The sequence below is a fragment of the Carica papaya genome, chromosome 4 (genome assembly GCF_054855325.1).
Source record: "Carica papaya isolate Zhongbai chromosome 4, ASM5485532v1, whole genome shotgun sequence".
Taxonomy (NCBI): Eukaryota; Viridiplantae; Streptophyta; class Magnoliopsida; order Brassicales; family Caricaceae; genus Carica; species Carica papaya.
Window position 1 is genome coordinate 26206187 of NC_142312.1, and position 24582 is coordinate 26230768.

Here is a 24582-nt window from a genome sequence, read left to right on the forward strand (position 1 = left end):
TAAAAATGAAGAAAATTTGATAGAGAATGAGGAGAAAAGGGGTGAAAATTTTAGTTCGGGGAGTATTTTTGAAAGAAAAATCAGAAAACGAGGGTTAAAATATAATTTAAAAAACTTGTGTCACGTAAGATGTCCTGTCAGGAGCCCCGCCGAACCAGAATGCGCTGCGTGGCAACGGACGCTGATGCGGTGCCATGCGGGAGGCCACGCAGGCGATCTGCATGCCTACGATCGAATGGTCCAGATTGTTCCCACACGCAAGGATGGTCTGGATGCGTTCCCTCCCCAAACGCGAGCGGACGGTTAGATTTAAACGCGATTGAACGACCTAAATTAGATCGCAATGAACGGTCCAAATTCACTCCCTATTTAATCGCAATCGGAGGTCTAGATCAAACGCGATAGACGGTCCAGATTAAATAAAAACGGATATAAATAACCTTCTACATATCAAAGCCTAACCCAAGCCGCCAGACACCCTCGCCGGAGAATACCCAGCCATCGGGAAGGAGAGCCGCCGCCACCGTGCCGGAGCTACTTTCGACTGCGAAAAGAGGTTAAAATTTTTTTATTTGCTCGGAATTCAATTTTAAACACCCCTATGGCCAAATCTGAGCAAAAAGACCGGCCGATTTTTTGAAAATCGCGGGCTAAATTCGGCGGCATCGCCGCAAAGAATTTCACAAAACACCTATGATAAAGCCATTTCTGATTCCCGTTCAGAATTATTTTTCCGCCATTGTGATCACTATTTCCTTCTCTACAGGTTGACCGGAGTAAAACACCCAACCGCAGTGTGAGCTGGAGGAGTCGCCGCACTGGAGAGCCCCGCTGCTGGTGAGTTTCCAATTTTTGTTTTTTTACCAACCGAGGCCCCTTAACGTATTTTCTCGCAGGGATTTATGTAAAATTGACCGAAAACAGCCGACCCGAGGCAAACCACCGTTATGCTGGAATTCTAAAATTAGCCAAAATTGGGTCTTGAGACTGGTTTTGGATTTTTTAGGATATTTATAGGTATTTATAGAGCATTTTAATTTTTTTTAAAAAAAATTCAGGGAACTTGGGGACCGCTAGTAGGCGCAGTCAATAGTTTAGCCTTTCGAGCATCAAATTGAGTAAGAATCTATCACCTTATTCCATGTTATAGAATTGAATTTTAATTAATAATAATACGGTATTTTGTATAAATTAAAAAATATTCTTAATTAATTACATGTTACTAATAGAGGCAGAACTGGTTACTTATTATTGTTTACTATGTTTAACTGATTACCTAATTTTACAGTTTGAATGCATAATAATATCTGATTTATTGATTTTATGGTCTGAATGCATGTATTGCTGCCTTACGTGACTATTGTTAAATTAAAAAATTGAGATATGATTGCATTCCTTAATGCATGTTTATTTGTTTATGTGATTACGATTGAACTGGAAAATAGAGACTAAGAAAAAAAAGGGAAATGGTGTGATTAAGTGAATGGATGAAACAACAGCCTTACTGGATATCTTGGAAAATGGTGGACAGACCGGGTACAATAGAGAACCCTACCGTGAACGTTGTCTCATACCAGACGGGGTACCGAGACTTGGTAATTTGACACTCATACCGGACGGGGTATGGGGACGGCCTGTTTCACCCTCATACTGGACGGGGTATTGAAGTTTAGTAATTTAGTGCTCATATCGGATATGGTATGTGGACGACCTTTTAATTGAGAATGTTAAAGGAAAGGGTTCACGTGTAACGGAGACATCCCTATGAACCCCCATGGATATCAGCAGGCTGATGGAAAAGGGACAGTAGTTGTTTGATTTATTGAATATGGATTTATAATGTGTGCATGTTACCAATTGCATATGAAATCATTGTAAATGCTATGTAATTATCTCTATAAGTTATTTTTATAAATCTTGCTGTGATAAGTGGACGGTAAATAATTTTATTATTTATAAATACATTGTTTAATTAAGTGCTCCATTAATTATTTTGATTTTCTATCAACCTTCATTTCTGTGTCGGTGAGTAGCGTGATATTCTTACTGGGCTAGTGTCATGCCATTTGGACTAACCAATGCTCCAGTCATCTTCATAGACTTGATAAACATGGTTTTTAGACAATTCTTGAATCAGTTTGTCATTGTATTCATCGATGATATATGGGTCTATTTAAAGAGCAAAGAGGAACACGCTCACAATCTGACTCAGGTTTTGCAGGTTCTCAGAGAAAAGAATCTGTATGCAAAATTGAATAAGTGTGGGTTTTAGCTTAAACAGACTACCTTCCTAGAACATATCATATCAAAGGATGGAGTGTTAGTGAACCCCGAAAAAGTTAAAGCAATCCTTGGATAGGAAAAATTGACCTCGATTAAGGAGATCTGTAGCTTTCTGGGGATGATAGGTTATGATTGCAGGTTTGTGGAAGGGTTTTCTAGTCTAGCTGCTCCTTTGACTCGACTCACAAAGAAGAACGTCAAGTTTGAGTGGAACGAGTACTGTGAGAGAAGTTTTTCAGAACTAAAGGGACTGTTAACTACTGCACCTGTGTTAGCCTTACCGAACGGATCGGGTGTATATACGATTTACAGTGATGCCTTCTACCTAGGGTTAGGTTGTGTTTTGATGGAGCATGGGAAGGTCATAGCCTATGGGTCCAGATAATTGAAGAGTCATGAGAAAAACTACCCCACCCATGACTTAAAACTTGCCGCAATTATCCATGCCTTGAAGACTTAGCGCCATTATTTGTATGGGGAGACTTTTCAGATCTATACCGATCATAAGAGCTTAAAATACATATTCACTCAAAAGGATCTCAACATGCATAAGAGAAGGTAGATAGAACTCCTCAAAGACTATGATTGTGACATCGTGTATCACCTGGGTAATAGCTGACACATTCAGTAGGAAAAGTGTAGGTACATTAGCTCATTTGATGGTTTCAGAATACAGGTAAATACGGGCAGCACAACAGGTACGACTTCAGGAACTGAAGAGAGTCACATGTTATGCCACTTGATTATTCAGCCGGAGTTAATCCAGAGAATAAAGGAAGGTCAGTCCACCAATTCCACCCTACCAGCCCTCAAGAAAGATGCAGAACATGGAGTTAACTTAGAATTCTAAGTTTCTGCCGATGAGTTGCTCAGATTTCAAGACAGAGTGCGTATTTCAGGTGACAGTGAGTTAAAAATAGACATCATGACAGAGGCCCATAGCTCAAATTTTTCCATATATTCTAGAAGCACTAAGATGTATCAAAGTATGCGACCCCGATTTTGATAGAACGGGATGAAAAGAGATATAGCTGACTTTATTTCCAAGTGTTTGGTATGTCAGCGGGTCAAGGCAGAGCATCAATGCTCAGGTAGGCTACTTCAGCCATTACCAATTCTAGAGTGGAAGTAGGAACATATCACCATAAATTTTGTGACATGATTGCCTAAGGTATGTTGAGAACATGATGTCATCTAGATAATTATTGACCGTCTTACCAAGTCTTTCCACTTCTTAGCAATCAGGATGAACGATCCCTTGAACAAGTTGGTAAGAATATACATCCGAAAAATAGTCAGATTACATGGAGTGCCAGTGACAGTAGTGTTCGACAGGGACCCGAAGTTCACTTCTCGGTTCTGTCTAGCTTCCAGCAAGACATGGAAACAAAATTGTCCCTTAGTATTATATTCCACCCTCAGACCGATGGACAGTCAGAAAGGACGATCCGCACACTTGAGGATATGCTTCGAGCTTGTGTTCTTGACTTTGGGGGCCATTGGGATGACCATCTACCCCTGATAGAGTTCGCCTACAACAACAGCTACCAAACGAGTATTGGCATGGCTTCGTATGAGGCATTATTTGGGCGCCCATGCAGATCACTAATTTGTTGGAAAGAAGTGGGCGATAGAAAATTGTTCGGCTCAGATCTGGTAGAGGATGCTACATCCAAAATAGTTCAGATTAGGAAGAACATTCAGACAGCTCAGAGCAGACAGAAGAGTTATGCGGACACCCGGAGAAGAGATTTGGAATTTGAGAAAGGCAATCGGGTGTTCCATAAGGTCACTCCTTTCAAGAGAATCAGTAGGTTTGGTAGGAGGGGAAAACTGAACCCTCGATTTATTGGACAATTTGAAGTCTTAGACAGAATTGGTACCGCTGCCTACAGACTAGTACTACCTCCAGAACTTTTTAAGGTTCATAATGTGTTTCATGTGTCCATGCTACGCAAGTACAACCCGGACCCCTCTCATGTTTTGGCCTACGAGTCTCTTCTACTCTAGGAGGATCTGTCCTACGAGGAAGTGTCAGCCGGTATCGTGGATTGAAAGAGCAGATTACTCCACAACCGAAAAATTTCTTTTGTTAAGTATAGCAGAACCACATACCGAGAGAGACCACATGGGAGCTAGAATCAGACTTCAGAGCCCAATATCCCCAGTTGTTTGATTGTAAGTGAGAGAGACAAATTTGAGAGACCAAATTTCTTTTAAGAGAGAGGGAGAGTTGTATTACCCAATTATAATGTAATGAAAATTAAATTAATTTATGCAATTTTTTAAAATTTTAATTTAGTATAAAAATGAAGAAAATTTGATGGAGGATGAAATTGAAAACGATTTTGGGGAAAAAGAGTGAAAAATTAGGTTCTGGGATATTTTTGAAAGAAAAATCAGAAAATGGGGGTCAAAATATAATTTAAAATACTTGTGCCACATAGGATGCCCGTTCAGCAACCCCGGTGAATCAGAACGCACTGCGTGGCAACAGACGCTGTCGCGATGCCATGTAGGAGGCCACGCAGACGATCCATGTACCCATGATCGTACGACCCAGATCCTTTTCTGCGCGCACGGATGGCCTGAATGCGCTTCCTCCCCAAATACGATTGGACGGTCAGATTTAAACGTGATTGAAAGGTCCAGATTAGATCACGATGAACGACCCAGATTCACTCCCTATTTAATCGCGATCGGACAGTACAGATCAAATGTGATGGACAACCCAGATCAAATGAGGACGGATATAAATAACCATTTTTACACCAAATCCTAACGCTAGTCGCCAGATACCCTCGTCGGAGAAGAAGACCCAGTCGCCTAGAAGAAGAGGCACCGCCACCCGCCACTGCACTAGAGCTACTTTTGATCGCCAAAAAAGGTAAAAATTTATCTCTTTAATCAGAATTCGATTTTAAACACCCCTATGGACAAATCGGAGCAAAAAGATCAACCAATTGGCCGAAAATTGTGGGCCTTCCTAATTTTTGTTTGGTGTAATTTTTTCATATTGTGATCACCGTTTTCTTCTCTACAGGTTGACCGGAGAAAAACACCCAACCACAACATGAGTCAGAGGAGTTGCCGCCGATGAATTTTGATTTTTTGTATTTTTTGGGCCAACCAAGGCCCCTTAACATATTTTCTCACAGAGATTGATGTAAAATTGGTCAAATTTGGCCGAAAATAGTCGACTCGAGGTGGATCGCCGCTATCCGTGCTGGAATTCTAGAATTGGCCAAAATTAGGTCTTGAGATTGATTTTGGATTTTTTGGAACATTTGTAGGTACTTACAGCGCGTTTTAAATCCCAAAGAAAAATTTAGAGAACTCGGAGACTTCCAGTAGGCGCAGTCAACAGTTTAGCCTTTCGGGCATCAAATTGAATAAGAATCCCTCAGTTTATTTTCTGTTATAGAATTGAAGTTTAATTAATAATAATACTGTATTTTGTATAAATTAGAAAATATTCGTAATTAATTACATGTTACTAATGGAGCCGGAACTAATTATTGATTACTATTTACTATGTTTAACTGATTGTTTGATTTTACAGTTTGAATGCATAATAATATCCGATTTATCGATTTTATGGTCGGAATGCATGTATTGCTGCTTTACGTGACTACTGTTAAATTAAAAAATCAAGATATGATTGCATTCCCTGATGCATGTTTGTTTGTTTATGTGATTACAGTTGAATTGAAAAATGGAGACTAAGGAAAAAAATGAAAAATGGTGTGATTAAGTGAATGGATGAAATAGCAGCCTTATTGGATATCTTGGTAAATGGTGGATGGACCAGGTACAATAGGGAACCCTACCGTGAATGTTGTCTCATACCAGGTGGAGTATCGAGATTTGGTAATTTGATGCTTATACTGGACGGGGTATGAGGACGATCTGTTTCACCCTCATACCGGACGGGGCATTGAGATTTAGTAGTTTGACACTCATACCGGACGTGTTATGGGGACGATCCTTTAATTGAGAATGTTAAAAGAAAGGGTTCACGTGTAGCGGAGACATCCCTATGAACCCTCATGGATACCAGCAGGATTATGGAAAAGGGATAGTGGTTATTTGATTTATTGAATATCAATTTATAATGTGTGCATGTTACCAATTAGATATGAAATCATGATAACTGCTATGTTATTATCTTTATAGGTTATTTTTATAAATCTCGCTGCAGTAAGTGGACGGTAAATAATTTTATTATTAATAAATGTATTTATTTAATTAAGTACTCTGTTAGTTATTTTGATTTTCTACCAACTTTTATTTTTGTGTCGGTGAGTAGCATGATATTCTTACTGGGCTAGTGTAGCTCATTTCTTATTTAACCATTTCAAATCAAGAGAACCAGGATTCAGAGATCGATCCACAAGAGGGTTACGAGTAGGATACCAGTTTTATTTATTTTCCGTTTATTTCTTCAATTTATTTGTATTTCCTTCAAAAGGGTAATTCTCATAGTATTATTTGAGACTTTAAGTTTATGTGTGTAAGGAATGTAAATTTTAACTATTTATTTCGCTTCCGCACTAGATTCATAATTTATTTTCTTTAGAATTTTCGGAGTTGTTACACAGGGTGGCCTGCTTGAGCTATCATTAGTGACTTACATCTCCCACGAGCATGTAGATGACGAGTACAATCTTCTATTTAGGAACCACCCCAAGAGTTGCGAAAGTCTTCTCCATCTCAGCTAACTAATACTCGACCTCTTCGAAAGAGGATGCTCCTAAAAAAATAGATGAATTTAGTCTTTTATATTTTTCAATGTATCATGGGTCCATCGCGGGTGGAACTGGGTCCTGTGGAAGAGGAACTGGATTGTGTTTGGGAGGGACCAGGTAGCCCTGTGACGGTACTGGATGATATGGTGGATGCACCAGATTATACTGTAATGGTGCTGGATAATGCGGTAGAGGCACCTGATTATACTGTGGCGGCGCTGGATGATACGGTGGAGGAGTAAGGTTATACCGGGGTGGCTCTGAATCTTTATGCTGTAAGGGTGGCTCAAACTGTGGCACTAAAGAAGAGCCAGACAACTCCCTCATTTTCTCCCAGGCCTGCTGGGCAAAGATGAATCTCTCCAGTATATTAAAGAGTCGATCAACATCCTCTCGAAGCGAACCATATCACGCTGATCAGTTTAGTGGGAGCCTTCCTCCCCTTATATCTTTGTACCTGCATTTCACAAGGAAGAGTTGAGCGATAGTTTGTATTTGGTGTTTGTAAGTCTCTATGTAAGGAATGGTTTTGAGTCACGCTGCTTTAATACCAACTGTAAAGGCTTGGAACCTTAAACGAAATGAATTTATAATTTAAATGTGGAAGCGAATAACAATGTTATAGTTTATATTCCTTACACATTAAATTAAATTGTCTAATAGGGCTACGAGAATGTCTCTTCTACGTGGTTTATAAAAAACAAACAGTAATTAAAGAAAAACGAATAAATAAGTATCATAGAGTAACCTTCACTAGCACTTGAAGGGAGTCCAAGAGGTTAACTGCTCACAACTCATTTACTGATCGGAACTTAGATCATGGTCTTCTTGATCTGAAATGGTTAAGGAATGAGTGAGCTACACTAGCCCAATAAGAATATCACACTAATCATTGATACGAATAAAAGAATGTTGATAAAAATTAGAAAACAACTAATGGAGCTATTGCTTTAAGCAAATATATTTAATTTTAAAATTTTTTATTTGATATTTACTGTTATAGTTTTTTCCAAAATCAACCTACGAAAACAATTAGCCAAATAACCTACTTACTGGGGATCCAGAGGATCCAAAGGGATATCCCTCTACTCTTGAACCCAACATCAACATTTGACAATTAACTCGACCGTCCCCATATCCCATCCGGTAATGGGCACCAAAAACACCATCGTCTCGATACCCCGTCTTATATGAGGGTGAACTATATATCCCAAAGCCCTTTCAGTATGAGACTTCTCAGTCCCGTTCGACTGAGATAATATTCATGGTAGAGTTTTTTATGTATCGGATCTATGCACCTTTTCCCATGATACCTAATAAGCTTTCTTTTATTTAGACTCTCATAATCCAAACAACCACTAAAACATACAAATATCTCAATTCATTTTTACAGATTAATTCAAATGACACTTAAACAAATGATATAGTTTAGTATAGCCAAATAACCAATAACCATAATATCGAATAAATAATGCAGGAGGAACCAAATAACCAAATAACTGAGAAGACCATAAAAACTATCAATTCAATTACGCACAGTATAATAGCAAGCAAATATAGATAGTAAAGAAAAATAAACAGGGAATTAGGACAAATGTGAACTGATCGGTTTCGGCACCACTAGTGACTTATAATATTTTTAGAGTTTTTCTAAATTTTTTGTACAAAACATAATTATCGACTATTAGTCATCAATTTACTGTAACAGAGAATAGGATGAGGGATCCTTACCTAGATCGGTGTTTCGAAATATCGTATTATATACTACGCCTCCTAATGGGTTATGGATTTCTTGAATTTTTCCTACATGAATTCAAAATACTTATCATGTACCTAACAATACCCCAAAAATCCAAAATCGGTGTTGAAAATCCTTTCTGGCCTATTTTAGAGTTTCGGCACAGCGATGCCGCCAGCTCCGCCACCCACAGTGGCGTCACCGGCTTCGCCACCCACTGCGGCGATTCGTCTTGACCTGACTGATTTTCACCGATTTTGGCCAGTTTTACATGTATCCCTGAAAAAATACGCGTTATGGGTTCTCGATTAGCCAAAAATCACGAGAAACCGAACCTACCGACGGGGAGGGGGGTCTCCAAGTGCGACGGCTCCACCGGTTCTCTTTCGTGACTAGTATTTTTTCTTCGGCTAATATGCACAGAAAAGGACGGTGAACACAATGATCAAAGAATTGTATAAAATGAGAAACGGGAAGGGGCTCATCGGAGGAGTTTTAGGATTTCGGTCGCAGCAACTCCATCGGGTTTTGCCCACGATTTTCATCTCACTTGCTGTCTCTTTTACTTTGATATGGCCAAAAGAAGACTTAGAATCGAATTTCAAGCGGGTATGAGAGAATTTTACCTTTTTTGCAGTTGGCGGTTGAGGGTTGGTCTCCTTCTCCAATGGTTGGTCTTTCTTCTCCGGCTAGGGCAGGTGCGGCTAGGGTTAGGGTTCCCCTATGATGCAACATTTATATATTTATCCCGCGTCGATCTAGACCTTCCATTCATGTTGACGTGGAGCGATGAGAGTCGTATGATCGTTGCTTGTTTAGCCCAATTGCATGGACGAATCTGAATCGTTCATCGTGATTGATCTTATCCGTTCAATTGCACTTAAGGAGGAAATGCATTTGAGTCGCTCATGCGCGTGAGATTGAATCTGAATCGTCGGATCGCTAGGCATGCTGATCTCTTGCGTGGCCTCTCAGTGGCACTGATGTCAACATGTTTTGCCACACAGCGTGCTCTTGTTCGCCGTGGCTGCTGATTGATCCATCCCATGTGGCCGAATTTCTCCTTTTTGTATTTTGACTTTTTTTTTTCAATTTTCTTTTAAAAACACCCACTAAATTTAAAATTTCATCTATCTTCCTCTAAATTACTTTTAATTTCGTCCCTAACTTATTTTTTTCAAATAATTTAATAAAATTAGATTAAAATCATATTTTTTAATTATATATTTTATAAGTTAGAAAATTTATCCCGGGCCAAATTCCAGACCCAAATATTACAGAAATTCACTCATAATTATTTATTTTAAAAGTTCACAAAATATTTAAATTTTAAATTATAAATATTCAGCTTTTGTTGCTCCTTATAACTTCTCCAATAAATATTAGATATATGCATACATATATATATATATATATATATATAGTATTACTTGGGAGGCTAATTATGTTCATTTGTTGGTGAATTTATTGTTGAAACTTCATATAATATTTTATTGAGAAATGTCAACTTAGTAATTAAGAAAATATGAGGTGTCATGTATGCATACATATATATATATATATATATTCCCTCTTGGTATAATTCGTAAATTCATATAAATGAATAAATATTTATTAAGATAAATTAGGTCCCAGCTTTTATGCAATGATGTATATATTTCTTTGACTTAATTGTGGGGCATTTTCTAATCAGACAATATGAACGAGTATTAGCTCTTGAATTCAAACAAAAACAAAAAAGACCAAATTTCCTTAATTGCCAAATTATATCCCTTTCAAAGGATTTTTTTTCCACCACCAAAACATTCCAAGATTTGATACAAGAAATATACCCTTATAATATATATATATGTATAGTATAACATATATTTTTCAATATATATCTCTTTATATACTTCTCTTATTTTAGATATTTGTTAATATGCTATTTTTTTTATTGGTGAATTGATATTTTTATTAATACATAAGTGTAACTTAAATATTAAGATATATAAATGTATATTGAAAAATAATTCTTAATATTCTACACTAACTAAAAAATTGAAATATAATTTTAAAAAATAATATAATTTATTTTATAAAATTTGTTGTATCATGAGAAACTCTTTATACTTTTTAAAATGGAATGAGAGAAATCACATTTTACATCTTAATATACACTTCACCACATGTATATCATTTGTTCTATTTAAGAAAATTAACAAAAATAACTTAATTTTTTTTTTCAAATAATCAAATGCTTTTTTGTTTGTTTTTTTTTTTGGAGAAACGATCAATTGTTTATTTTTCATGTACTTTAATAATGTCTTATTATTAATAAATATATTATGAAGTGGTTAAAGTTCCAATATTTTTTTATATAATAATAATTATTAAAATAAGATATTTTTATTTAACTCACCCTTCTTCTGTTTTTATATAAGATTAGGATTTAAAAAAGTGATTGGTGGTCCTTTTCTTGTCCAAAATAATCATCATAACGTGAAAGAAAATTCATTTCAAATGAGGTGAATTAATTAAAATCATATGATTAAAAATGATGTTACTCTATCTTATTTTATAATGTAGGGTTCATCCGAAAGCTAAATATATTTTTATTCTTTAATAGGGATGTGTTTTTCTACTTTTTTTTATAAAAATAATAATAATAATAATACCGACAAACATAATAACCTTATCAAGATTACATTATATTTTGTTAGCATAATTTTATTAATATATTAATAAACTAAATATTATAGTTATGTAACTATTAAACGCATAATATACCTAAAATAATTTTTTTACTATATTGACAATGATGGTTTTTAATTTAATGATTTTTACTACATTGAAAATTTAGAATAGATATTTTTTAAATTTATTTGTTTATATTTTTTTTTCTAGCTTGCAATTTTTGGCGCACACAACTCAAATAAGAACACACAACTGTCAAGGAGCAGATGCCAGTTGGGATCATCAATGGCAAAAGAATCGGTAACGCACTGGGCCCACTGCTATCCTCTACCATTCATCGCTCCCCACGTTTCAATTGGGTCCCACTGACATGAATCTTACGCTGTGCGTGGTCACACAAGACAACTCCTAACGACAATTGTCAACCGTACATCTTCCCGCCATCTGATCATAGACTCCTGTAAGATCTACGTATACATGTAAACTACAGTTGTGCTACTTGACTGCCGAAAATACCTCTGCTGGGTATCGGAATCTCCCACCCACCCATCCCTCCTGACGGCATAACAGAACTTGTAATATCCGGTAACTGGAAGGGTAAAAATGTAAGATTAAAAACTTTGAATACACCGAAGCTAAATCGTCTTTTTAATTCCCAATGTCTCCCCCAGTCTGAGCGTTTTCTTCTCTGGATCTGTCCCTTTTTGTCTTTTCGCATATCTCTCCGCTCGAGCTCTCGCTTTCTCTCTGCCTGGAACTTTCTCTGTCGCTGCGAGGTCGGGTTAGTCTCTTAAATGGGGAAATCAATTCGGTCTCTGCTTTGGAAAAGCAAGTTCTGATACGACGAAATCAATAATCGACCGAAAATAATAAGGGATTTTCGGGACGTTGAGTGATTAAATTTCTAGTCAAAACGCAATTTCTCTCGATCAACGTCATCATCTTCTTCTTCTACCAACATCGCAAGTTTCTTCTCTGCAAGGTATGGTGTTCACGGAGGCGTTTCTTTTCATTTTCTATACGATACAAGTATTATATTGAAATTTACTCTGTTCTTATTTTCGGTGGGTTTTTCTATTTTACCGATCGTCATTTCATCTAACGGCGGTTCTTATAACTGGCTTTTGCTTCATATATGTAAGAGCGCTTACTTTTTGGTTACTTTATTGAGATTTCCCTGAGGGTTGTATTATATTGATTTCTTTGCGAACCAAAAATTTTGTGAGAAATTTGTTCTCCAGTTTCTTCCCTTAAACTCATTTCTGTTGTTTTGTTTATTTCTTTTTTGTACTTTGTTTTTGAAATTCTGATTTGATCAGTGTTAGTTTGGTACTCTGTTATTGTCTCTATTTCTCATTTTTGCGTTCTGAAGCAAAACTGAAGTGCATATATATATATATATGTATATCTTCTGTTTTTTTAATTGTTTAGCTGTGTATTTTTAGGATCCAATAACTTACATTTCACTTAAACATTTAACTAATTTTCACGTTTGATTTAATTATAAAATAAAATTTAAATGTATTAGAAATTACAGGCCGTAGATTGATTTTGATGTTCACTTTTTCTGGTTATGTTTTTGTTTATCTCGTTTCTTCCTTTTCCTATTTTTGATAATGGCGGTTGCAATAACAGTGGAAGGAAATGATAGTTTTGTCTTGCCATATCGAGTCTTCTTACTTCTTCAGATTCACCTTTTGAAGTGAAATTTTCTGGCGTAACTTTTCAAGGTATGAATCGAACTTAAATTTAAACTTGCTAAATTTTTAATTTTTTATGGGATTGATTTTCTTTTCTGGATGTTTATTACATTTTTTAGGAATTTTTCTGTCATTTTTTTTTTTAAAATTATGAATTTAAATGAAATTTTGAGTTTCTGTACTGTTAATTAAATTCTCAGTAAGGGAGATTTTACTACTAATCACATCTTTAGCTTGGCGATGCCGTTTTGCTCTACAGTGTTTGCGCATCGGTGATGGGTAGGGCCTATGCTTAAGCCTGTAGCATATAGTGTGGGTCTGGTGCGGGGTTGCATCTGGATCCTAGTATGTGATATGATAGATTTTGTGGGAACCAAGGGTGGACCCTGCTTCTTATGCATAGTTAAGCGAGCGTGCTTACCACGTAAATATTTTCGATTTATTAATAAAATGACGTGCGGGTTTAAGCACATGTGATCTTGACCTTGCCTAAATCAATGTTTTAATCTTTTTTGTTTGTCCATTACAGTGGTTTTAAGGAGGATTATCAAAATTAATCAAATGTAATAAAAGATGATTTGACTAATTATTTAACTAAAAGATTATTTGATTTTAAATTTGACTATTTTTTATTTTGTTGCACATTTTCTTAATCTATTCTTTTACCAGAATATTAAAAGCTTAAAATCTTTTTGAATCTCAAATTTGAATGTGTCATTATATATAGGTTGGAATACGAGATGTTTTTATTTTCTTTTGGGTTATAAGTAGATGAATTTTCTTTTCTCTTAATGTGTGTTATTATTTGTTTTTTTTTTAATTTATTTATTCAACTATTGTAGCTGCAAATATGTCTTTGCTTTTTGCATACTAGGTGTGTGAGAACTTGACATATTGAACAAATGAAAATTATGGGCCCTGCAATATCTTTTTTTTTACTCAAAAGAAAAAATTTTATGGAGTCATGACTGAACCACAATTGCATTTTTCTATACATCTTTGATTATTTAATCATATAATTGTCTCAAGTAATCACACAATATCACTTAAAAATTATTTATGTTTATTATCAATATGATTCTTCATTTACAATTTAGCAGTTGAAAAATGTAAAATCAGCAGTGGGTCTTCTTTTTCTTCACTTCTAAATCTCTGTAATTACTACTACTTATCTTTATTTCTTTCCCATTTTTGTGTCTTTTGGAAGATTAGAGCTCATGGGTTCTTATAACTATCATAAACCACCATGATCCTCATCGCTTTAACTATTATATTACAAAACCATTATAAATTAATGGAAAAGTTAGACAGCTAGCTTAGTGACCGTTGGATTTCTGCAGCACCTATTTTCATCGAGATTTGAGTGCATTTTGTGAGACAGCATAATGTACAGAAATCCAACGGTCGTGAAGCGCCAGTGGGTAAAGTCTCCAGTGTTTTCGTGCGGATGATATTATTGTGTTCTTGAGTGGGAGAAATAGGGAAAGATATTTCTGTGGCCACGTGATTTTACGAAAGAGAAAATCATGTACGGTTGAACAGTAAACAATCCCAAATCAGTCCTGTAGAATTATTTCTATTGTGGGGTCTACAAACCGAAAAATCTCAAGGTATCTTTCCTTAGGGCACATATATCTAGGGTGCAGATGCCCGGACCGGATCCAACAGAATCCTAAGAGATGTGAATCATCTTACCGTGTGAATGAGTTGCTCTTAATAATTTCTTCCTTTTTATTTTTAAATTTTTTTTTCCTTTTGGCCCCTTTTCATTGCAAAGGTCTAAAAAATCGGTTTGGGGAGGTGGAGGGCTTTTTTCGTATTTTTAAGTGTTGTGGGGTCAAGTAATTGCCAGATGTTTGCAACCATATAATTGCCCATGGAGGTATTGACTTCTTTGATGAATTAGCCGAGTATTATGGTCCAAATAATTATTTGCATTTATTTATAAAGAATTTAACTGTGATGATTATGTAAATTACAATTATTTCTCTTATTGGATTTACTAAAATGCCCTTAATTTATTTTCAGCGTTCTGGGACGGTCTGTTGTTAGAATGCATTATGTGTCATTATGAATAATACTGACCGTTGTTTATTATATATATGTTCTTAGCTAGGCGGCATGTAAAAGTTCAAAGTATTTGCATGTTTTGTAGCATATTGAAATCCATATTTAATGGTTTTTTTCTTTATGTCAAGATTTATTTAATAGTTAATGTAAAGATTTATTATATTAGATATCCTTCTGCACACACAGCAGGCATATTTGACCCGAAAAGGAAAAGTAAACTGATGCATGGAAAAGAATGGGGGGCCTATATTCATGATTTTGCACCAGTGAATTTCATTAAATCTCTCAATTACATTTCTTCCCCTGTTGATTCTTCCTACCAAATGGCATATGACGTTAGAGAAATTATATAATGATCAAGTTACTAAAATTGCGTAGGTATGTTTGGTGCTTTTTCCTCTCATCCTTCCTCTTCACCCTCCAAGCTCTTCCTCCTCTCTCTGCTTACATAGCTATACATGTAATCCACGTTTAGAACAATCTTCTTCTTTTACCTCCTTCAAAGTGAGCAAATTGCAGACTTGTTAAAGTCGAAAACAACTCAAACAAAAAGAATTTCCATCCTCTGTTTTTAGTCTCGGTTTTTGTGTTAAAGCATATATTGCTTTTTCCCTTTTCTTTAACACGCTCGTCATTATCACCTCCACTACTTGAGTTACCCTCCTCCATATTTTTCCTTTAGTATTTCTTATCATCCTTCTCATCATTTTGTAATCCTCTGCAGATGGAATCCGTGAAGCCATCCGCTGTTACTCAATCAAAGAGTAAACTAGCTCGCACCTTTGCCAAAGTTCTTCACATTCGCGCGGTGACCAAAAATGGTGTGAAGACCCAAGAGACGGTGAAATATGACACTAGCTTCAATAAGGGTGTTAATCTTTCTCAATCATTTGACAAACTTGATGATGAGTTCGAGAGAAGAGTGGCATTGGAAGCACTTCTTGCTAAACTTTTCGCCACAGTTTCATCAGTTAAAGCATCATATGCACAGTTGCAGTTTGCTCAGTCTCCTTATGATCCGGATAAGATTCAGGCTGCTGATCAATCAATTGTATCTGAGTTGAAAGCTTTGTCTGAACTCAAACGATGTTTCTTGAAAAAGCAGTATGATCTTTCTCCGAAGAAGACGATGCTGTCAGCTGAAATTCAAGAACAAAGAAGCCTTCTGAAAACATACGAGGTAATGGGAAAGAAGTTGGAATCTCAGCTGAAACTCAAGGACTCTGAGCTTATACTGCTTCGAGGGAAGCTGGAAGAATGCAATAAGCAGAACAGCTTTATAGAGAAGAGAGTCAACCAAAGTGGTTCATTGTTTGTGCTTGATAATGTTCATTTGTCAGGCTTAAATCCGGCCCATTTCCTTCCGGTTCTTCGTTACACAGTGAAGGCGATCAGGAGTTTTGTAAGGTTGATGATTGAGGAGATGAAGGCAGCTATTTGGGACATTGATGCAGCAGTGTCTTCAATTGAACCTGGTGTGTCTTATTACAAGGCGGATGACAAAGGTTTCGCCTTTGACTTCTTTGTTTGCAGGGTAATGTTTGAAGGATTCAATCTTCCCAACTTCTCAATTTCAAATGAACTTCCTCCCGAGAAAAGGAGACAGCAAGAGCTCTTCTTTAGGAGATTCAACGAACTAAAATCTATGAAAGTAAAGGAATATCTTACCATGAAGCCTAGATCAACATTTGGAAAATTCTGCCGTACCAAGTACTTGGAACTTGTTCATCCCAAGATGGAGACTTCTTTCTTTGGCAATTTACAGCAAAGAAGTCAAGTAACATCCGGCGAATTCCCAGACACTACCTTCTTTGCTTCATTCTCAGAAATGGCAAAACGCATTTGGCTCTTACATTGCTTAGCATTCTCCTATGATCCTGAAGCCTCAATATTTCAAGTAGCCAAGAGGTGTAGATTCTCTGAAGTATACATGGAGAGTGTAACAGATGAGGCATTTCTATCACCGAGTAACAGTGTGGGATCGGAGCCAAGAGTAGCATTCACGGTGGTTCCAGGTTTCAGGATTGGTAAAACAGTAATACAATCTCAGGTATATCTATCTCAATTGCATACCAGGGGAAAACCTTTGATCATCCATCAAATGCAAAAAAAATAGAGGTAAATAATATTTAATCCACCAGCAGAGATTAAACTGGAGGCCATTATCTTGATTTTTATCTTTTTTTAAGGATTAAAGTTAGATGAGAGAAATGGCTTGTCTGGTTCATATGATGTAAACATGGTTTTTCATGGGAAAGCTGTTTGTCTGTCTCTTTGTTTTTTGTGGCTATTTGGAAAGGGAAAGGGAAAGGGAAAGGGAAAGTGGGTTGACTGTTAGTTTTCAGTGGTAAGAACACTACCGACAACTTCTCCCCAATTCTGTTAATATTAGGCCAAATGACAGAGGATAATGATTTAGCTCTTTTGTTTTTCTTATTATTGTTTCTATTTATGTACATAGTAATAATAAAATAATACATATACACATATAATGTATTGTTGGGCGGTTCATGTATTGTATATATAAAAATAACTGTGGATGCCATGCCTTGTAATTGCCAGCAATGTTGTTTCAGCTTTTTTGTCTCCTTGTCTTAGTGCCTCTCTATTTGTGTCTTTTTCTTTTGTCGCATTTTTCTCATATTTGAGCACTTAGAAATTTTAATTTGAAATATTTATATTAATTTTGTCTATTGAGTTTGGTTTCTTGCATGCTTCTTGTTCTTGGCGCCTTAAAGCATTTATAACAAGATATGGCCTGTTTTCAATCTGTATGACACCAAAATCCTGTTTTCATGAATTAAAATAATGCACCGAATTGAATTTTTTGTGAAAAAAAAAAAGAAATTATAAATATGTTGATTTTTTTTTTTTTTTTTTTTTTTTTTGAATTTAACAATAATATTCGGAAAGTGGTAACTTAAGATTCTTGTCTGTAGAAAATATGTATTAGATGGAGTCGTTGGCTGTCACCAACTTGATTTAATGCAGTCAGTGACAGTAGTAGGAGGGGCATGTGGTGCGAAATATTTGCAGGCCTGCTGTCAAGTGAAAGAGGACAGGATTAGTGGGATCCCAATTCCCATCCCATATTTGAAGAAAGATCGAGTTGATATGTACCACAACTTAAATGCTTATTGCCGTATTCATCTCCTGTTGTTATGCCTATATTTTACACACCTATCAATCCATTCAATCACTTGAATTAAGAACACACATTAAATATATACGCGAAATATTCATTCGTAATTATTTTTGATTTAATCTGTAAGAATCAAATTGAAAAAATAATATTGCATTTTTGTAAGACATAAGCAGAAGTTAAAACTAACATAACACTCCATACATAAACGAAATCATATATAAATTGTTGAACCAAAATTCCTGGGTTACAGTAATAAAAGTTTTTCACTTTAATTAATATTAACATAAACAAGAGTTGGAATATTCTTTCACCAACCTTTTTAATCATTTAATTCCTCAATTGTCTCGGCCAACTTTAGATTACTTGTCTAGAAGTTGGGTTCACAACTGTCTCATTGAATAATAATATATATATATATTATTTATAGTAACTTATTTATTGTTACATTTTAATATATTGTGTAATATATGAGCAACTTGCACAAGATAAAAATGTAAAAAATATTTTCTAACATGTAGAGAAACAGAAGCAACCATTAAATTAAAATTCATTGACGTTCGTGGCGGACTTGCGAGGGCATGCTAATCATATCTCTCAATATGTATCCTTTCAAACTTCTTCTTCTCCTCTTCTTTTACTCTCTCTCTCTCTCTCTCTCTCACACACTTCAAGTTTGTTAATTTAAATTCTAAAAAACCTACCTTAAGTTTAGGAATAGGTTACCCTAAATTCAATATAAATTCTCAATTTTTATCAGAAACATAAATAGGAAAATAAAACACATCTCCATTGAATATAATAGGAGAGGAAGATAGGGACGAAGGAGAGTGAAATACTTCTCACTCTATTATCAATTGTAATAATTTTATAACAAACGATTTTTGGACAAATAGTCAGCGTATGATAGAAATTTCAGTTTCAATTCTTGTTTAGTACAGAATTACATTCTACCCAGAAGAAAAAATAGAATTTATAATGATTTTATCATTATCTATAACCACATATGCTCAAGTTCTTTTACCATCATATATTATAAAATATGTACTAATTCTCACATAAAATTCATTTCCAAGAGTAAAATAAAAGCTTTGTATTTTAAATGTTAAAAAATAATTGAAGCCTCAAATATTTTTTTGCTTCTTTTTTTTTTTTTTTTTTTGTCATGGAGTCGTGTAGGTGTGAGGAAACATTACCACATTTAACTAAAGAAAATTATAATAGATAAATACAGGTTTGTAGTTATGATTTTTGCATTTTAAAAATATTTTTATAACTAAATAAGTAAATTGTAAAATACTTTTGACGACATTTAAAGTTAAAATGATAAATTTAAAGTAAAAAAATTACAAGATATAATTTTTAAAAAATTATTATTATTTTTATTCAAAATTTATATTTAAAATTCACTAAACACAAAACTTTTACTTTTTTTTTAAAGTAATAATATTTTTTAGAGTTATTTTAATTAAACACAAAATAATTTTTTATTAAAATATTTTTAATTAATAAGTATTTTAAAACTCACAACTCAAACACGCATTTAATATGTAGGATGATAAATTATTTTTAACGTGTAGTTTAACTTGACATTTTCTTTTTAAGTCATCAAGGAGTTGTCTTTGTCTTCATTGACTCCCTTATAGTACCCAACTGAACTTTTTTTTATTTTATGATTTTACACTCCTTTGAAGTTCTCTGGTTGTCCCTCTTCAATAACTGTAATATACTCATAATTGAGATATCTAGTAAATAAATGATGTGTTCTATTTGACCTTCTAACCTAAGGTTCTTCAACAATTTGATGTAGAAAGGACTGCTCCTCCTGTTCAACATCATCATTTACATCTACTGGTGCTAACATATTATCACTTCCATCTCCTTCATTACTGACATTTCTGATTATAGGAGGAATTAGTGCGAGAAAATGAATCTCTTAAATTGTAGTCTTCTCTTGTATCTCAAAATCTAACAAGGTCTTATGTTAATCAAAGATTACATATTTGGACCTGATGACTATCTTCTTCACTAGATCCCATAACTTGTACTCAAACTCTATATCTCTATAACCTAGAAGAATGCATGTAATAGTCTCATCATCTAGTTTATGTCTCTGCTCCTTAGTCATATGCACAAATGCCTTGTACCTGAGTACCTTCAAGTGAGAGTAGTTAACATCATTCTCATACCATACTCTATCAGGAATGTTAAAATTCAAAGCAGCTGATGGAGAGAGATTCATTATATAACACACGGTGTAAAGTGCTTCATCCTAAAATGGCTTTGGTAGATTAGCCATTTTTAGCAAACATCTGACCTTCTTTATTATGGTTATATTTGTTCTTTCAGAAATATTATTGTGTTGAAGGGTACCTAGAACAATCTTTTTATGTCTAATTTCATACTATAAACAGTAATTCTCAAATTCTTTTGAAGTGTATTCGCCACCATTATCATTGCGAGGAACACTTTTACCGAAGACACTTTAAAAATATTTTTTTTTCTTTTTCTATCATAACATGGAACTGCTTGAAACACTGTAGAATTTGATCTTTTCTCTTCAAAACAAACAACCAAATTTTTCATGAAGCATCATCAATAAATGTAATAAAGTATCTACTACTACTTAATGATTCCACATCAATAGGACCACATACATCATAATAGATTGACTCAAGTACATTCATTTTTCTTTTAGAGGAATAGCTAGAAGAAATTCTATGCTACTTACCATATAAACAATGATCACAAGAATTTAAACTCGTACCTTGGCAACGGAAATAAGAGACTTTTTTACCAGAATCTGCAATCCTTTCTCACTCATATGAGCTAACTTTTCTATGCTACAAGTCTGGCAAAACATCTTCTTTTGCTGCATTCAGAGTATCTATAAGTGTCTTCACTTGAGTCTTATACAGTATATGACACAATCTAACCATTTTAACCATAATTGAACCTCTGATGAGTTTTTATTTTCTACCACCAAATAAGTTGTAATAATTATCAAGATCCAAAACATGTGTAGAAATTAGATTTATGCATAAATCAAATACATATCACATATTTTTCAGAGTCCATGTGCAACCAACATCTGTCTATACACAAACGTCATCAATACCCACAATATCTACATAACTAATATTACCCATCTTTACTTTATCGAAGTTTCCTGCTTTATATATAGTAAAGGTATCCCTCATGGGTGTAGCATGGTAGGATGCTGCTAAATCAACAGTCCATTCAGAATCAAGATAAAAAACATGATCATTGTTAAATTTAATGATTTTTTATATGTTTAGTTTCAAATTTGAATTCAAATCGACCGTGAAGTTGTTTCACGGTAAGATACGTAAACACCATGCAACGAGTATGTATGGATTTCGGGTTTTTTGATTTTATCGTTTGGTTTGATGTAATCTGTTTCTATTATTGCATTCTTATATATACAAGCAAGAAATGAAATGAGAAGCAGTCTTTTCTTCTCCAAAAACACAGTATTTCTGAAAATTGCGAAATAGAAGCTGTTGCATAAACTTGCTCTGTTTTGCTGTCCCTCTCTCTCATCAACTTTCTCTCTCTAAGTTCGCTCATTCACAGAGCTTCCTTTGAACCTCATTTACTTACGATCAACAAGTGGTATCAGAGCCCTTATCTTAAGGAACTGGTAAATCAACATACCCTCAAAAATCCGATGACATCCACTAGAACCTCACCTCCCCCACACTTCAACGGAGAAAATTACCATGTATGGGCAATCAAAATGCGAGCCCATCTGAAAGCCTTAAGTCTGTAGGATGTTATTATGGATGACAGCAATCTTCCTCCAATAGGGGACACTCCCGCTCTAAACCAAATCAAAAGGTACGAGGAAGACAAGACCAAGAAACTAAAGGCTATTGCTTGCCTTTTCTCGACTGTCTTGGATAAGGTGTTTTTAAGGATTATGAACTTCGAATCACCAAAGGCTGCTTGGGAAAAACTGAAGGAAGAGTTCAATGGGGGAGTCAGAAGCAGGAAGATAAAAATCTTGAGATTGAAGAGTGAGTTTGCATTACTCAGAATACAGAAAAATGAATCAGTGAAGGACTTTGCCTCCAAACTCTTGGATGTGGTAAACAAAATGAGGCTGTTTGGGGGAGGATTTTCCGAAATCAAGGGTGGTAGAGCAGATTCTTATCAGCTTACCCCTAAATTAGAGTTTAAAATCTCAGCCTTGGAGGAGCTTGCCGACATTGAATCTATCTCCTCGGCTGAGCTGATAAACAAGCTTCAATCTAGTGAGCAGCAGGTAAATATGCATGTTCGACAACATACCGAGGGAACCTTAATTTCAACTCAAATTAAAGGTAGCTCTTCAACACAGAATCAAGGGTGAATGAGTGAAGGGAATCAAACTGGAAATCAAAATTCCAATAAGCAAAAAAAATATTCTTAGTGCAGCATCTGTTCCTTGATAAATCACCTTGAAAATGAGTGCTGGTATAAGGGAAAGAAAGTCGTTCGGTGCAACTTCTGTAAAAGGCTTGGTCATAAGGAAAAATTCTGCAAGCAGAAACAGAAGCAGGAAGGATCGCAGCCAAAGCAGGAACTACAACATGCCAATGTCACCGAGGTGTCCAGTGAGCAATGTACTACAATTCTCGTTGCATCAAGCGAGCTGTCAGTGGAGGATGATACTCTCTGGGTGGTGGACTGTGGGTGCACCTCCCACATGTGCAAGGATGATGCCTTGTTCGTGTCACTTGACAAAACAGTCTCAGGCCAGGTACGGCTTGGAAATGGTATGTTGGAAACTCCATTGAGGGCAAAGGTAATATAACTATTGAAACTAGGGAGCTTATCACTGATGTGAATTTTGTTCCTACCCTCTCACAGAATCTTTTGAGTGTGAATCAGATGACTGATCGAGGCTATTCAGTTGCTTTCAAGGATAATTGCTGCAGGATATATGATCCTAAAGATAGATTGATTGCTTTCATCCAAAAGAAGGATCAAGCCTACTCCTTGAAGCTTAGAAAAGTAGTCGAGAAGGCCAGTGTTACCACTGTGACAGAAGGTGAGATATGGCACAAGCACCTTGGCATTTTCATGTGGTTGGGCTACAACAACTGCAGAAGGGAGGCCTAACCAAGGACTTCCCAAACATTGCAGTCATTGAGTCAGTATGTGGTGCCTGCCAGATGGGGAAGATGGCAAGGAATTCTTTCCCTTCGCAAAAAGATTAGAGAGCAGAAGAGAGGCTGACACTTATACATTCTGACATCTATGGTCCGATGACAAAAAACTCCATGAGTGGATGCAGGTATTTTGGCTTATTCATAGATGATTTTTTCAGGATGATTTGGGTTTGTTTCCTGCAGAATAAAACTCAAATTTTCGGTGAATTCAAAAAATTTAAGGTTATGGCAGAGAAGGAAAGTGGCTGTGTGCTGAAGTGCCTAAGGACAGATAATGGCCTTGAATTCAATTCTAGTGAATTCAAGTACTTCTGTTCTGAGAATGGGATCAAAAGGCAGCTCACGGCACCATATTCTCCTCAACAGAATGGTGTCTCAGAGAGGAAGAACAGAACCATTGTGGAGATGGCAAGAAGCATGCTTGCTGACAAGTACTTGCCTATAGCTTTGTGGGCTGAGGTAGTTAACACTGCCATGTTCCTACTCAACATGCTACCTACAAAGGCTGTGAAGGAGATGACATATGCGGAGGCCTAGAGTGGCATCAAACCATCGACTAAGTATCTAAGGTGATACTAAGTAGGCCTTTTTTATCGATTTATGCATGCATATTTTTCATTGTATTTAACCTACGTGAGATCCCTACTTTAATTAATAATAGAATATAAAATTTATGTTTCCAAACCTGTTAAGAAATAAAGAAAATGTAAATAGAAACGAAGCAAAATGTCATGATTGGATAAAATCCTCAATATACAAGAACATGAACAGTAAAATGAAATAAATAGGTCACAACTAAATTAACCAGGCAAGATATGATAAATAAACAGAACAGAATAAATAAACAACATGGAGTGAAAACAAATAAAACAAATACAACGATCCAAGATACATAACTGATGCATGAGTTCTAGATAGACATGGCGGGATAAGGATGAAAATAGGTTAGGCCAATAGAACGAGAATAGGCGACTACAAAGCAAGTAAATTAAAAATAAATAAGAAAGAAAAAATAATAAATTCCATAAGATAAGAATTGAGACAAAAA

General features: G+C 35.4%; 2 protein-coding genes and 1 long non-coding RNA gene across 5 annotated transcripts; all 3 read left to right on the forward strand.

Annotated features, from left to right (window-relative positions):
- The first annotated feature begins 761 nt into the window (after window positions 1-761).
- LOC148266497 (uncharacterized) lies at window positions 762-7637 on the forward strand. Its single transcript, XR_015818609.1, has 2 exons — window positions 762-837; window positions 5987-7637. It is a non-coding gene; the product is annotated as an uncharacterized LOC148266497 (long non-coding RNA).
- Window positions 7638-12111: 4474 nt separating this feature from the next.
- Window positions 12112-17817, forward strand: LOC110812556 (protein GRAVITROPIC IN THE LIGHT 1). 3 transcript variants are annotated; one of them, XM_022039360.2, is made up of 3 exons: window positions 12112-12427; window positions 13081-13175; window positions 15940-17817. In XM_022039360.2, exon 3 carries the CDS (start codon window positions 15940-15942, stop codon window positions 17329-17331), a length of 1392 nt encoding a protein of 463 aa, XP_021895052.1. In that variant the 5' UTR covers window positions 12112-12427; window positions 13081-13175; the 3' UTR covers window positions 17332-17817. The 3 variants fall into 3 exon arrangements, with proteins under 3 accessions (XP_021895052.1, XP_021895053.1, XP_021895055.1); XM_022039361.2 differs by lacking the exon at window positions 13081-13175; XM_022039363.2 differs by lacking the exons at window positions 12112-12427; window positions 13081-13175 and adding an exon at window positions 13897-15593.
- Window positions 17818-22159: 4342 nt separating this feature from the next.
- LOC110812499 (uncharacterized) lies at window positions 22160-24071 on the forward strand. The gene is made up of 4 exons (XM_088219115.1): window positions 22160-22645; window positions 22910-23167; window positions 23233-23450; window positions 23693-24071. The coding sequence occupies exons 1-4, from the start codon at window positions 22160-22162 to the stop codon at window positions 24069-24071; spliced, it is 1341 nt and encodes a 446-aa protein (XP_088075241.1).
- The last annotated feature ends 511 nt before the right edge of the window (window positions 24072-24582 follow it).